We start from the raw sequence: 15,542 nt of genomic DNA, 5'->3' as shown, positions 1-15,542 counted from the left end.
ATGTACACGGCCACTAGGTGTGGCTGTTGAGTTAACACAACTATTTGATAAGAGCTTGAATCCCCCAGAATGCTGTCTTGAGTATAACCACCAAAAGTTGCGGTGAGATGTTCTTATGAGCACAAGCAATCTCATTACTAGCTTGCTTAGCTCTTTAAGCACAAAAACATACAGGACTGGTTTCAATAGGTCTAGGTTGTGTCAAGCAGGTCATAATGACATACACACCTGCACTGAGGACATCAGCTGTGCATTGCATTTGGGGCGCCCAGTTACATAATGGTTAAGGTACATGGCTCAGGCAGTAAGAGCAGTCGTCTGGCAGTCGGAGGGTTGCCAGTTCGATCCCCCGCCTGGGCTGTGTCGAAGTGTCCCTGAGCAAGACACCTAACCCCCAAATGCTCCTGACAAGCTGGTTGGTGCCTTGCATGGCAGCCAATCGCCGTCGGTGTGTGAGTGCGTGTATGAATGGGTGAATGAGAAGCATCAATTGTACAGTGCTTTGGATAAAGGCGCTATATAAATGCCAACCATTTACCATTTACATGATTGGGATCGATCCCTGGTCTAGGCACAATAAGATCAGTGCAGCCGTTGGGCCCTTGAGCAAGGCCCTTAACCCTGCATTGCTCCAGGGGAGGATTGTCTCCTGCTTAGTCTAATCAACTGTATGTTGTAGAAATATAAATTGCATTGTCCACGAGAAACTACTGCACGATATTTCTGCATCACTTGTGTCGTGGAGAATTGGGAGACAACAGGGAACGAGCCCAAGGTTGCGCTGTTCATACATGGTAACAAAATCAGGGTCAGATTAGAAATGCAGCGGCTCTTGTGTAATGGCCAAGCATTCTTGTTTTTTTTTATATCATGTGCCAGCATAGTTACACTGAAACACAAAGCCATCAGACCTGTTCAGGCTTTCAGAAACCTCTTCTCATGTCACCCTATTGAAGGCAATATATCACACGAATAAATACCATGTCACCCTTTTTGTTTTCACAGCTATATGTAATGATTGCACTTGCATTTAATTATTTTATTAATCGTGGTGTTCTAGTTGCCAAAATTCTGGTATTGCTAATTGGCCAGTTATCAGATTATTCTACAACGGTTCAAGTTATTCTCTATGTGATCACTCACACACATGGAACCATACTCTGCTCTTGGGTTTTAAGAGCACCTATCCTGGCTAAGAGCCTCTGCTAAATGACTATAATGTAATGTTATATATTTTAAGATGAAAAGAAACTATTTTCTCCTGGAATCTTTTCAAGCATTCAGAACAAAAACGCACTATTATTATTATTTTCTAGCTGAATATTAAATTAGACTAGTATTCAGTTCCATGTGGTGCATAGCCTGATAATTCTGATTCAGCACTAGAAGGCAGCAAGCCAGTTCCACAGCAGACACGGGGCGTGGCTTTGTCTGTATGAAAGCTTAGTGAAAGAGGTGTGACTGAGGTTTGAAAGAACACAGTTCTGTGGTAAAGATACTGAAGTGATTTATTATTGTTTTTGCAGTTATGGCTTTAAGTGGGAAGGTAGCTCTTGTTACTGGTGCTGCTCAAGGTTTGGGGAAAGGCTTTTCTGGGATTCTACTGAAAAATGGAGCGAAGGTGCAGTAATACTAACTGACAACAATAGTAAATATTCTAAACATTTCTGAATGTTCTAAAGGCACTGTATGTTTTTGCACAGTCAGATCCTGAATAATTGCCTCACTTAATAAATATGCATAAAAAATACTGAAAACTTAAAAACAAGACTGTTCAATTTTCTCATCTCATCTGACCGTAGCACTCTCTTGCAGTCATAATTCCAGTGAGGTTTGGTTTAGTTTATTGTGCTCAGTAAGTGCTTTCTTCTTGCAACCCTTCTTGCAAAAGTATTTGTTGGTATGGAGGTGACATTGTATGGTTATTTTTGAGACTGCAAATATGCAAATGCAAATATTCTCTGTGATTCCTAATCTGCAGTCCTTTGGTTATTTATGGCCTCCCTTACCAACTTCCTCACTGTCTGTGGGGACAATGTGCACTTGCGTCCTCTTCCTGGCAAGTTTGCAACCATTCCATATGTTTTCCATGTTTTTACAGTACTAAGTGGTATATTTAGCAGTCTACATTACCCATTACCATTACCAGGCATGTGGTAGTTAGCTACCATCTGTGTCATGTGAATGGACATGCCCTTTGGCTTTTCCCATGCTGATGGATGTCAGATTTTGCATGCGTGTTGCCTAATTTTTATACTCAGATGAAACAGGGAATGATGGATTGACACAATATATTTCCTTAACTAAACCTAACTAAACAAAATGTTATTGCCAATTTAATTTGATTTCCTTTTATTTACAATCATTATTCGGAGTGCCAATAATTTTGACGTCTAAGTTTTTCTGAATTATTTTTTTTCAAACTTAAACAACATTAAATTAAATCTCTTGAAATAAAAGTGTAGTTTTCCAATATGTTTGACCATAAGGATTATTATCTGTGTTGTTTATTAGAAGCAGCCTTTTTTCTTCATTTGTATTAATAATAATGGAGCTGACTGTAGACTGAAAGTTAGGCTTCCTTAATTTCAACATTAGGCTATTGTTTGAACAAAAAAAACTATTAAAACCAATAAGACAAATACAAAAATCATTAGTTCATGAGAATGTCTGTAATCTACGGTGTGTGACAACAGATCTGCGCATTTAGGTGGCACTGTTGGATATAGATGAAACGGTTGGGAAAAGTGCCAAAGCGGATTTTGATAAAGAGTACGGAAAAGACTGCACCACGTTTTTGACATGCGATGTGACGTCAGATGAACAGCTGAAAGGTAGGCTATCTTTATTTTTTAATACAGAGGTCTGTAGGGGCCATGCTTTTTCATCTGGAGATAACAAGACTAAAGTCTGGTAAACTGTTAGGGTGTAAAGTCATACGATGTCAAACAGAAGCATAGGTGGTACAGTCATGGATCAAGAGTCCAGCAATCAAGCCTGGGAGGTCTAGAGGTTCATGTGAGGCAAAATTAGGTGAGAGTATTTAAAGGGAATATTCATCACAAAGCATTTTTAGTGTACATGCGTACAGAAGCAACATAGGGCAGTTTAAACAGAATTCCTTACAAACTAGTGGAGTACATATGCTAATGGTGACTTGCTTTTGCCAACAGATGCATTTCAGAAAACCATTGAGAGGTTTGGCAGAATCGACATTGTGAGCAACAATGCAGGGACAGTGAACGAGATTTACTGGAAGAAAATGATAGAAATAAATCTGGTAAGATATAATTTAGAAACTTTTGAAAATTAACCACAGGGATACAGTAGATGCATGTACTGAACCTGGGGGAATTCATTTTCCTGTGGTCCCCAGGACAAGGATGTATAAGGATCGAGAAAGTGATCTAGTAAAAATATTTCCTGAAACGTATTATGCATACACAGCAAATTTTACCTAATTGATCACAAATTATTAATATAGTGAGTCATAATGTTGTGATATCTTTCCCATAATTGAGTGATTTAAATTGCACAATATAAATGTGTCTATGACATTCAGAGAAACTAAAAGTCTTAACTTCCCTAATGCAAGAACCTGTCAGACTGGTTGAGGCTCTCAGACACCTGTTCCTAATGCCGCCCTACGCTATTGAAGCCAATAAATCATTTTGCTGGTTGAATATATACAGATATTTCTGCTACACCCCCAAAATACATATAGCACAATCTAGTATACATATAGTTATCTTTCATGTTTTCACGTGTCCGCTGAAGTGTGAATGTAACATGGTGTTGTGTGTTGGTGAGCCGTCTTCCATGTCTTTTGACAGAATGCAGTGATTCGGGGCACCTTTCTGGCACTTCAGCACATGAAAAAAGACACTGGAGGAGAAGGAGGGGTCATAGTCAATACAGCTTCCATGGCAGGTAGATTCAGCCAAGTATATGCCTACTACAGCTTTCCTTTAAAGCTGTGGTCTTTCTTATCTGGATCAGGTGGCAGATTGCCAGCAGTTGTCTGGCAATTGGAGGGTTGCCCGTTTGATACTGTCCTGGGTGTGTCGAAGAGCCACAGGGTGTATTGGTTTTTGTTGTAAATAAGCACTTAACAGCTTTAAATGAGCAATGAACTCACCTCACCTGATTTTAAGATGAAAAACCAGCACATCCTGTGGCTCACCCGGACCAGGACTGAGAACCACTGCTTTAAAGGATCATTTCTAAAGTGCCACTTGACGCCTTGGTATACTGGTGCATCTGGGTTGGTGCGTCTGGGTGAGAATCAGAAAGTTTCATGTGGAGGCACTGACTAACTATCATTCCAGCCCCACAGCAAGTAGCAATCTGTGTGAGAGCAACGAAAGTTCATTACATCACCCATACAGTCATTTTGCTGATGCTTTTATCCAAAGCAACTAACAGTTAAGTGGAGTACAATCCCCTCTGGAGCAATGTGCGGTTAAGGGCCTGTCCTCAAGGGCCCAACAGCTGCATCAGGGCTTGAACCACCAACCTTACAGGCATGTACCGTAGCCAGTAGGGTACAGGCTGCCCTAACAAGCACTCTGCTGTGCATTAACAAATCAGAGTGGGTGGTACGCCCCCTCATTATTATATGGATGAAGAAATACAGAAGTGAATAAACAAATATACAAAATGAGCAAATATACAAACATACAAGCCCATTTATATATTTATTGCAATATTTATTTCAAAATGTGCCTTTTGTATTTAATTTGACTTGACACCACCAGTAATGCTGTTAAAATTGTGCATAATATAATATAGTATAAAAGGTTTTTTTATGCAGTGGCACCTCTGCACAAGCTGTTTTCTGATTTAACAGTTTCAGTTAAGGTTCAAGCAAGAACCTTTATTTATTCACAGGCTTCAGGGCACATCCATACGTGTGATGTGTGAATCATTACAATTTCAGAGGCCTCATTCTTATGAAGGCCATGCAGAGTGATGCTATGGATTGTTGTCTTTGCATTCTGCAATGATTTGCATCATTTGCCTGCGCTGGATGACTGATAACAGCCGAAGTGTTTCTGCACATAACAGGTCTGGGTCCCGTCAGGAACTCTCCCGTCTACACAGCCACCAAACATGGAGTGGTTGGGTTTACCCGGGCTGTGGCGGTAAGTTCCTTCAGAAGGTCAATGGACACCTCTGATCTGTAATGGAGTTCTGGTCTCCTTTACTCTCTAACAGTCTTTCTATTCTTGCTTTAGGATTCCCCCCCCCCCCCACCTTGCAGAACCATTCTAGTACAGAAATATGTTAGGTATTCTTGCATGCACGGCATGTTTGAGATCTCCCCTCAGATTTTGATATGATTTTTTTTTTTTTTGAAACGTGGCATCTCCACACCTACCCGATTTCATGGTGTGTGTGTGTGTGTGTGTGTGTGTGTGTTACAGTTAGCCTCAGGGCTGAGTGGGTATGGCGTGAGGGTCAACGCCCTCTGTCCCGGTTTGGTCAAAACTCCCCTCATCGATAATCTGACCAATGAAATGTACGGGCGGTTTGCCCACCTCTCGCATTTCACGGATGAATTGAAGGCTGGCATTATCGAGTGAGTTCCCGTCAAACGTCCGTCTGTTGTCATCGATTCAGTTGCTGTTGGCATCTTAACCAGCATTATATCTGCTGCATAACCCTGAAACAAAACTCTCATACCTCCATTCAAACTATACTTGCTAATTAAATTCAGTTTAAATGTATTTGTGTAACAGGGTGTTGTGTATTTTTATGGTACCAAGCGTCTGCCAAATGACAAAAATGTCAATTTAAATGCAATGCTGGCTATGTCTCCGGTTAAGTGGGGGGGTGGGGGTGATGTAGATTTTTAGGGTACCATTGGAGGCCATGTCTGTGGTTACTGGGAGGGGTGTTGTGTATTTTTTACGGTTTCAGTGGTGGCTAAGTCTGTTTAAGAAGTGGGGTGTTGTATCATTTTTAGAGTACCAGTGGTGGCTGAGAAGTTCCTGCAGCTGGTGACAGATGAGAGCAACAATGGGGCAGTGATGAAGATCACAGGAGATGGCGCCACCTACATGAATTTTAAGGATGTGCTCAAGAATCCTCTGCCGTGAAAGTTCCCTCCTGAATCTTTGTCACAGAAACTGTAAGTTAACATGAATAAAATTTCTATAAACAAAATATGCAAATATGCATATTCTTTATCTATGAAAACATTAAAGATAACATTGTATGTATTTGAGGTGTGCACAGGAATTACCTGCATGTATCTAACCAGCAAAATGTCTGCGTGCAATGCCTATTCCTATATGGTAGTTTATTCAGTTCTGGATACATCCGATACCACAGTAATGTACTGTCGGAGGCAAACACAGCAAGATGTCAATTTGGTGTATTTGATACTCTGTAGAGCTCTGCAAGTCACGTGAGTACATCTTCTTTGCCAGACAAAAATCAGCACCTGTCTCACTTACTGACAAACAGGTTTTAAACATGATGGAGTCAGATAAGCTTGATTTTGCTTATCTGACTCCATCATGACTGGCGACCTGTCCAGGGTGTATTCCTGCCTTTCGCCCAATGTATGCTGGGATAGGCTCCAGCCCCCCTGCGACCCTGTTCAGGATAAGCGGGTTCAGATAATGGATGGATGGATGGACTCCATCATGACTCCATTAAGTCTGGATTTAATTAGTGTGACATAATTGTACATTTAAAAAATCTCTAGAAAAATAATTGAATAAGAATAATGAGAATAATTGAATGACTTGTGGCAGCCATGTTTATTTCGTAGCAGAGGGGCTGATGACTCCAGTGATGGTGTATAGACTGATGAGCCCAGGTGCAAACTTGCGGCAGACTGTGAAGAGGGATATCACGAGACGAAAGCCAGGCTTTCTGTTCTGCGGCGTAATGGGGAGCCGGGCACGGCATCGGAGTGTGGCTGAAGCCCGGTGGCCGTGGCGAACGGGGAGCTGTGCAGCAGCAACTTCCACCTCTCTCTTCCTCCGGGAAGAGCGGCGGCTGGAAGCCAAGGCACAGGCGAACGGAGACAGACCCGAAACCGGAGGACGATTGTGCCTTGGGCCCGATCAAGGAACAGAGTGCCGTTGAGAAACGACCGGAGAACAGGGGCAGTCTCTTTAGGGGAGTGCCACAAAGTGGACGAACTTAGAGAAACAGTCCGCAACGGAGAGGATTACCGTCACGTCCCTCAGAGTATCCGGTGAAGATGTAAAGTCTCTCTTAAGTCCTTGAAATGCACCTTCAGTTTCTTGAGACAAGGCGAAAGGAGCTTTAGGCAAGATCAGGGCCATGAGAGAGGCTGTTGCGGAGCTGTACTTCCATATGAATCGTCTATAAAAACTGGCAGAGCCCAGGAAACTCTGTTATTTCCTCACAGTTTAGTAGGGCAAGGCCAGTTCATGACTGTCTTTTCTGGGTCCATTTCTAATTTCTAAATGCATATAGTGATCAGATGTTGGGTGGCAACACCACGGACGACACATCATTTATGTTACAAAGTCGTATGAGAAGTAACACCACAGCACTGTCACCATGAAAGGCTGCAACACCAAAGACAACTGCACACAAATATGATACTTTCTTCAATGCTAACATGCAGCCATTTTAGCTAACAAGCAAGAAGACATGTGGAAACATATCCATGCATCCATTAGCTTATCCTGAACAGGATCGCTGGAGCCTATCCCAGCATACATTGAGCGAAAGGCAGGAATACACCCAGGTCGCCAGTCCATCACAGGGCACACACACCATTCACTCACACACTCATACCTACGGGCAATTTATACTCTCCGATCAGCCTAACCTGCATGTCTTTGGACTGTGGGAGGAAACTGGAGTACCTGGAGGAAACCCACGCAAACACGGGGAGAACATGCAAACTCCACACAGAGAGGCCCGGCCGACCGGGATTCGAACCCAGGACCTCCTTGCTGTGAGGCGGATGTGCTACCCAAGAGCTATACTCCATATTATAAACGAGTAACACCATAGACAAAAAGAAATTGGGACAAATAAAATTCAGTTTTTTGTTCAATTTAACAATTGACCAGTGCCTGGTAAGTCAAACCTGTCAGAATTCCTTTGTGCAATCACCAAACCGGAAGTAGTTTAGAAGTTCTTTCTGCTTATTTTTAAAGAGATATTATCTGTTGGGTAACACCAAAGACATCAAATCTTCAAGTCATTTTGATACAATATTATTTTATTTAATATTATTTCAAACGAATCTAGATAATGAGTAAACAATATTTTCTGTGTTTTTCTTTTATTTGGACCAATTGTTCGGACATAGTTTGCACCACAGATTAAAGAATGACCCTTCTGCTAAGGACAAGAACCCATTGACCTCGTCAGGATGTAGCAATGCCTCTCTTATGTAATGGCTAACTACACTGCAAAACAATTCATTTAATTTTTTATTTGTTAATGTTTGGTAAAGCAACTGGTGAGGTGCATCAGATTACGATCGGTGTTTTTATGCAAACTGATTCGTAGGGAAATCTTCAAACGCCATATAAATGACTACTTTACAGGGTCATCCAAGTGCAATTTCCTACAGTACTTGAAGCCAACATCTGTCCGGGTTGGCCACTCCTATCGCTGGCATCACATATCACGTGGCGGTGGTAATGTCTTATATTAAACTTCACTTATAACTCTGGACAAAAGATAGCTATTTCTAACAGTAAGCGCATTCAGCAATTCAAAAAATATTTCCAAGTTTGAAGTTGATTAATAGCCTGCAGTTTTATGGTTCGCATGGAGGTTTTTTTCAGTAAACTTACATAATTTTCTTTTTTTCACAGAAAGTGACAAATGTGTGATTATTATTTGTAAAGTTATTTGGTAAGACGCTGAACTGTAACTTTCTCCAGTTATGGCATTAAGTGGTAAGGTAGCTCTTGTAACTGGTGCGGGGCAAGGTTTAGGGAAAGGCTTTTCTGACATTCTTCTGAAAAATGGAGCAACGGTAAGTATTCAAAATGTTTATTCACTTTCTAAAGGGCCGTAAGAGAATCGTTATTCTCCAGAATGTCCGTCTTCTATGGTGTTTGTAACAATAGATTTACGTATTTAGGTGGCACTGTTGGATATAAATGAAACGGTTGGGAAAAGCGCCAAAGCGGATTTTGATAAAGAGTACGGAGAAGACCGTACCATTTTCTTGAAATGCGATGTGACCTCAGACGAACAACTGAAAGGTATGCTAACTTTTATTATTGTTATTTTACACGGAAAGTTATTATTTATTTTTTGTACAATTTGGAGATAACGGAACTAAACTGGTAAGCTCGGGTGGTGTGGAAAGTCACAAGATTTTAACAAAAGCATAAGCGGTGCAGAGTCAGGGACATCACATCAGAGTCCAGAGATCAACCTTGGAAGGACTGTGGGTTCATGTCACCTTGTGAGCCAAGAGTGGGTATAGGAGTATTCCGTTTTAAACGCCAAAGTGAGTGCGATTCGATTACATCGTTCGCAATGCGTTATGGGATGCATAGTTCATTCGCATTGATTTCTGTTAAATACAGTCTTGAACCTTTGCCTTTCCCCCCATTTTTCTAAAGATTTCTTTCCTTTAAAAATGTTTATAATATCGCGATTCATCTGGTCGCTGGATGGTTCGCTTACCTATTTTGGCACAGCACATCATGACTTGTGTCGAACAAACATTCGTCCATTTGCGCCGTCCTTTAAAATGGAGACTCGAGAACCATTCCCCAGCTCGCGTCATATTTATGAATATCATTCATATCTTACGTTTTAATTGAACTATTGTATCATTATTTAATCGACTTAAAAGAACGCAGTTTCCAAGTCGCAAAGGCTGGGGTTTTTTTAATGACATAATAGTGTTAAATGTTTGTTCGGGAGTGCTTATACAGTTGTCCATCTGGAGGAAAAGTGACAGGACAGGATCGCCTGAGGACACGAACCCTGCTTACTTCCCTCCACACCCCTGCCAGACCTCTTCGTTCGGCCTCCACAGGCCGCTTGGCGCCTCCCCCTCTCCGAACTTCCACCTCCCGACTACTGTTTGTTCTGGCTCCACGGTGGTAGAACGAACTCCCCGTGGTGGTCAGAACAGTAGAATCTCTTGCCATCTTCAAGCGCAAACTGAAGACGCACCTTTCCCTGTCCCTCCCTACCTTTACATTTTTTACATGTGAACGTGCAGCTCGACCGTCACGTGCACGTAGAGAGGGAACCATAAGGCGACCAGAGCTGGCAGACCGGAGTGGTCTAGCTGGGGAGTAGGGAGTGATCAGGGATTGTATGTAAGGTGGGGCAGTCCCCTTAGCACCCTGAAATGCCAACACTAGGGCCTTGAATCGGATGTAAACCTTAATTGTTGTCTCTCTGTGATATTTACTTGTGTATTAGGATGTTTAGTTTGTGTCGGCTTTGTGTAATTTGTCTCATTTAGAGCAGATACCAGAAAATAAAGCCAAATGTAAATTTTGCCACACCCAGCTAAGATGATCCAACAGCACTCAAATGATGCAATATAATAATAATAATAACACTATAACAGTGACCTACATGTGTAGCAGCTGTGCTATGATACCCCTCAAGGAACTTTAAATTGTCCGCTCTCTACTACCCATCATATAGTGGTTTTCTGTGATCTTGTGTTCTTATTGTCGCAATATTTGCTGGCAAAACTGTAGTTTTATGTTGCTAAAATATTTACAGAAGGTTTAAAGTTATCAAAAGATTTTTATTATGAACCTTTGGTTTTTCAATTCAAAAGTTAATTGATTATTATTTGTTTTATATCAATGTTTACATGTCAGTAGGCGATTATTAGAGCAGTTTTATGTTGATGGCATCGAATGTTGTGACCGTTATAATGTAGAATTCATAATAATGTAGTTATAATGTAGAATTTCAATCTTATGCACTGTGAATACAATAGGGAAGGGACTTTAAGCTAAATAAAGCAAATTGCAATCGCAATATTGCTCTGAAAAATCGCAGCCCTAATCTGGATAAAAGGGCAAATGGAGATTGGACTGCACGTAGGAAAAACCAACAGTAAATATTGAGCGCAGGAGGAAACCGGAGTACCCAGAGTAAACCCATGCAAACACAGGCAGAACACGCAAAGTCCATGCAGAGGACCTGTTATACATTTCCCAAATAAAGTACAATTATGTTTGATTTGGGTACGAATAAGTACCTTATATAAGTATAAAAGGTACAAAAACATTAGGCTGTTGCTGGCTAGGGGTACAATCGCATGTGTCTAGACAGTTCCACTTGTACAAGCATTTGTATCTTTTTAGTTTTTGTAGAACTTTTTCTTGAAAGTGTTAGCGATTTGAAGATCGCTATAATCAGTATCCCTGAAATGCACTGTTTTGCTATTGTTCACTATACCCAAATGAACTGAAAATTATCCTAAATAAACAGGAACCTTGGTTCTAATGCTATTGTTTGTGATGACATTCCCTTTGCCAACAGATGCATTCCAAAAAACCATCAAAAGGTTTGGCAGAATCAACATAATGAGCAACAATGCAGGGATTGTGGACGAGACTAACTGGGAGAAAATGGTGGCAATAAATCTGGTAACATACCTTTCAATAATTTAAGAATGAACCATAGGGACAGATCTGTACCTGGGGGGGGAATAGTTATCCTGATTGACAACAACTTCTTACCATAGTGAGTTGCAGTACTGCGATAGACAGATTTACACAATTTCATGTGTAAATCTGTCTATATGACCATCTAGGAAGTTGCAAGTATTAACCTCCCTGACACATGTCTGCTGAAGTGTGAATGTAATCAGGTGTTGTGTGTTGGTGATTAATCTTCCATGTCTTTTGACAGAATGCAGTGATTCGGGGCACCTATCTGGCACTTCAGCACATGAAGAAGGACACTGGAGGAGAAGGAGGGGTCATAGTCAATACAGCTTCCATAGCAGGTAGCTTTACAGCCTCTATGAGCATTGATCTGTCCTGGGAACATTTTGTAAGTTTTTTTCCTTGTTGTATATCAATGTTTTTAATGTCAAAAAACTTTTGCATGAGCTATCTGGTTGAAGGGTACTTGAAGTGATCATGCACAAAGGCGTGTTTCGATGCTTAATATCCTACTATTGAACATTAACGTATTCCCGAGACATTGTTTACATACAGTGCATCGCTTTAAGTGCTTAAAGTTCTGTAACCATGACAAGCATCGTTTGACAGGAGATTAAAAATGGCGCGGGCACTGTGAAAAGTCGTTGACAACTCAAACTGGTGTCGGGGTCCTTGCACGAGCCGCCAAATAATGTTGGGATTTTACTCTCTACGAAACCGGGCGCCAATTAATGTTATGTAGCAGTATAACTGCAAAAAGTAATCAGTCTCATAAAATTACTGTTATCCAAAATATCTAACAACAAATTTAGTTGTTAGATATTTTTAATTTAATTTAATTTAGTATTTTATTTAATACATTTGAGTACGCTGTTCTTGGGAAGACTATAAATTAAATATGACTCCTTATAATAGATGCCTTGTTGAAGAGGTTAACAAGAATAATGCTGTGGATTGTTGTCTTTGCTGGGTGAATTTCATTGTCTGTTTGTGCTAGATGACTGATATTGGCTGATCTGTCTGCATCCAACAGGCCTGGCTCCCTTCTTACTCTTGCCTGTATACGCGGCTGCCAAACATGCAGTAGTTGGGTTCAGCCGGTCTGTGGCAGTAAGTTCCGTCAGGAGAAAAATGGACACCTCTAATCTGTTATGTAGTTCTGCTCTCCTAGAGTACTAGTTTGTATTCATAAAAACTTGGAGAGATAGCAATTTTGAGCCATCGGTTCTCTCTGCAGATTTCCCATGCTTTTTTCCCATAGACGTTTTGTTTAACGAAATGAGGTACATTTGTTAATATCATAACTAATTGGCACAGCGTTATACGCTTTAAAATAGTCAATTGCTATCAAGTTGCTATACTGAAACTGCAACTTTTCACTTTGTGATTCAACAAAACATGCAATTTGACCAGGAGTGCCCTCACCTTTGCATACCACTGTCTGTGTATCTGTAGCAAAACATTTACATTTGAATTATCTACATAAGGGACCGATGATTCCATGGTGTGTGTGTGTGTGTGTGTGTGTGTGTTACAGGACGCCTCGATGATGAGTGGGTATGGCGTGAGGATCAACACCCTCTGTCCCACTTTTGTCAAAACTCCCCTCCTCGAATTCTTGTCCAATGCGGGAACAGCCGGACAGTTTTTCCACCTCTTCCACCTAGTCCAGGACATTGAAGCGCGAATAGGGATAGTCGAGTGAGTTCCTATCAAAGCTTCTGTCTGTTTTCACAAAACCAGTCACCGTTTCTATTTAAGGGATTGGGGTATAGTGTATTCTTAGGGTACAAGTGGTGGCTATGTCTGTTTAAGGGGTGGGGGGTGTTGTGTGTTTTTAGGGTACCAGCGGTGGCTATGTCTCTGTTTAAGGGGTGGGGGGGGTGTTGTGTTTTCAGGGTACCAGCGGTGGCTGAGGGGTTCCTCCAGCTGGTGACTGATGAGGACAAGAACGGGGCAGTGATGGTGGTGAAAGAGGAAGGCCGCAGCTACATGGATTTTCCAAAGGAATTCATGCTTGATCTAAAGGCCCATATTCCCGGTTCTGAGACTAAGCCCCCTTCCCAGTAAATCCCGTCCCAGTAAACCCTGTCCCAGTAAACCCTGTCCCAGTAGACCCCTGTCCCAGTAAACTCCCGTTTCAGGCATTCCTGGCTCAGTAGACCCATGTCCCAGTAACTCTGTGTCCCAGTAAACCCTGTCCCAGTAGATCTCTGTCCCATAGACCCGTACCAGTAGACCACTGTCCCAGTAATTCCCTGTCCCAGTAAGGCCATCCCAGTAACTTCCTGTCCCAGTAAACCCTGGGTCAGTAGACCACTGTCCCAGTAATTCCCTGTCCCAGTAAGGCCATCCCAGTAACTTCCTGTCCCAGTAAACACTGGGTGAGTAGACCCATGTCCCAGTAGACCCCTGTAACGACTGTGCTTGGGAAACCCATGTAATGAGAGATCACACTCGTTTATCGGGGAACCCACCCCTAAAGAGTTAATTGCAGGGAAGGATATACAAACTCTCCTCATGTCATGTTTTGGGAAACGCATGAAATTTCCAAGAGCTGTGTTGAAATTGTGTGTGAAGAAGTCTGTACATTTTCATGATACGTCGCTATCGGGAAACTCACCCTTGATCATTTTGTTGAGATTTGTTTTCTAGATATCCTCTGCAGCTCAATCAGACTTCTACAGTGTGGTGCTCAACGTGCGAAAAATGGACATTAAACTCCCGATGTCTCTCTCCGGATATAATGGCACAGTTACAAATTCCCACACGCCAGCATGCTTTCACCAGAAACTACTTGTGGGCTCGGTTAGCACTTGGTTGGGAGACCACCTGGAAAAAAAGAAGTTGCTGCTGGTGGTGTTGGTGGGCCAGTAGGGGTGATCTTCCCTCAGGTCAAATAAACCGCAATGCCCCAGCGCAGTGATGGGGACACTGTGCTGTAGGAAGTGCCGTCTTTCGGGTGAGACGTTAAACTGAGGCCCTGACTCATGAGGCCCTGACTCATGAACTGTGTTCATTAAATATCCCATAACACTCTTTGCAAAGAGTAGAGTGCCCTGGCTAAATTCTAAACTGGCTGTTCCAACTTGCCACCTAATCAACCCTCGATTTAAGTGGCAATGTTTCTCTCCATCTCCACCTTGGTTGATATGTAGTGAGTGTTCTGGGGCAAAATGGCTGCCGTGCATTATCCAGGTGGGTGCTACACATTGGTGGTGGTTGAGATGAAGAACTTGAGTGTCCAGACATTGAATTTTATCGACCTGTTTATACTGAAGTACAGCAACTGTATGTCCTTGCATATTATCAACCAGAGCCATTCCATTATTCCGGGGTGCAGTATCAACATTGTTAAAACATTTATATAGCGCCTTTATCCAGAGCGCTGTACAATTAATGCTTCTCATTCACCCATTCATACACACACTCGCACACCAACAGCGATTGGCTGCCATACAAGGCACCAATCAGCTCATCAGAAGCATTTGGGGGTTAGGTGTCTCACTCATTGCATTGTAGAACATCAAAGAAAAAAAACTTTGCCACCTAAAGATCAACCTGGCTAAGATTACTGTAGCCCCTGCAATGTGACTGGTGTATATCTTTAATACGGTATTCTAATCCTTTTTGTTCACAAACTATTGTGCCCTGTGTAGCAATTTATTTTTGCATCTTTTTATGCATGTGAGCACTGGACATGTTATTCTTTGAACCGACTGCATGTTTATAAGAAATTCATGGATTCACAAAACTATGCAAGTACAATGTTCTTATAGGTCCAACTTTCTAGTTAATAAAATAATTTTCATCTGCTTGTTGGGAAGCTGTTCCATTTTTCTTCTGTTTATGGTCATGAAGCAGAAAACGACTGACAATAATGTACACAGCCACTAGGTGTGGCTGTTAATACACAGCTTTTTGAAAAGA

The 15,542-nt window shown here is 41.7% G+C and overlaps 2 protein-coding genes across 2 annotated transcripts; both read left to right on the top strand.

Moving 5' to 3' along the window:
• The first annotated feature begins 61 nt into the window (after positions 1 to 61).
• Positions 62 to 6,108, top strand: LOC133132611 (15-hydroxyprostaglandin dehydrogenase [NAD(+)]-like). Its single transcript, XM_061248142.1, has 7 exons — positions 62 to 1,621; positions 2,711 to 2,834; positions 3,174 to 3,280; positions 3,834 to 3,930; positions 5,068 to 5,144; positions 5,427 to 5,581; positions 5,969 to 6,108. The coding sequence occupies exons 1-7, from the start codon at positions 1,529 to 1,531 to the stop codon at positions 6,099 to 6,101; spliced, it is 786 nt and encodes a 261-aa protein (XP_061104126.1). The 5' UTR covers positions 62 to 1,528; the 3' UTR covers positions 6,102 to 6,108.
• Positions 6,109 to 8,655: 2,547 nt separating this feature from the next.
• LOC133132609 (15-hydroxyprostaglandin dehydrogenase [NAD(+)]-like) lies at positions 8,656 to 15,429 on the top strand. Its single transcript, XM_061248140.1, has 7 exons — positions 8,656 to 8,986; positions 9,095 to 9,218; positions 11,485 to 11,591; positions 11,857 to 11,953; positions 12,646 to 12,722; positions 13,150 to 13,313; positions 13,511 to 15,429. The coding sequence occupies exons 1-7, from the start codon at positions 8,894 to 8,896 to the stop codon at positions 13,680 to 13,682; spliced, it is 834 nt and encodes a 277-aa protein (XP_061104124.1). The 5' UTR covers positions 8,656 to 8,893; the 3' UTR covers positions 13,683 to 15,429.
• The last annotated feature ends 113 nt before the right edge of the window (positions 15,430 to 15,542 follow it).

The sequence above is a fragment of the Conger conger genome, chromosome 7 (assembly GCF_963514075.1).
Source record: "Conger conger chromosome 7, fConCon1.1, whole genome shotgun sequence".
NCBI lineage: Eukaryota > Metazoa > Chordata > Actinopteri > Anguilliformes > Congridae > Conger > Conger conger.
Note: the sequence above shows the minus strand (reverse complement) of the source record. Positions and strands in the feature narration are given on the sequence as shown.

Excerpts from the sequence above, each read along its gene's own strand:
- LOC133132609 (XM_061248140.1), top strand. The coding sequence starts at position 8,894 with ATGGCATTAAGTGGTAAGGTAGCTCTTGTAACTGGTGCGGGGCAAGGT. Across the intron at positions 12,723-13,149 it reads GGTTCAGCCGGTCTGTGGCA|GACGCCTCGATGATGAGTGG; the intron begins GTAAGTTCCGTC and ends TGTGTGTTACAG. Across the intron at positions 13,314-13,510 it reads GCGCGAATAGGGATAGTCGA|GGTACCAGCGGTGGCTGAGG; the intron begins GTGAGTTCCTAT and ends TTGTGTTTTCAG.
- LOC133132611 (XM_061248142.1), top strand. The coding sequence starts at position 1,529 with ATGGCTTTAAGTGGGAAGGTAGCTCTTGTTACTGGTGCTGCTCAAGGT. Across the intron at positions 3,281-3,833 it reads AAATGATAGAAATAAATCTG|AATGCAGTGATTCGGGGCAC; the intron begins GTAAGATATAAT and ends GTCTTTTGACAG. Across the intron at positions 5,582-5,968 it reads TTGAAGGCTGGCATTATCGA|AGTACCAGTGGTGGCTGAGA; the intron begins GTGAGTTCCCGT and ends TATCATTTTTAG.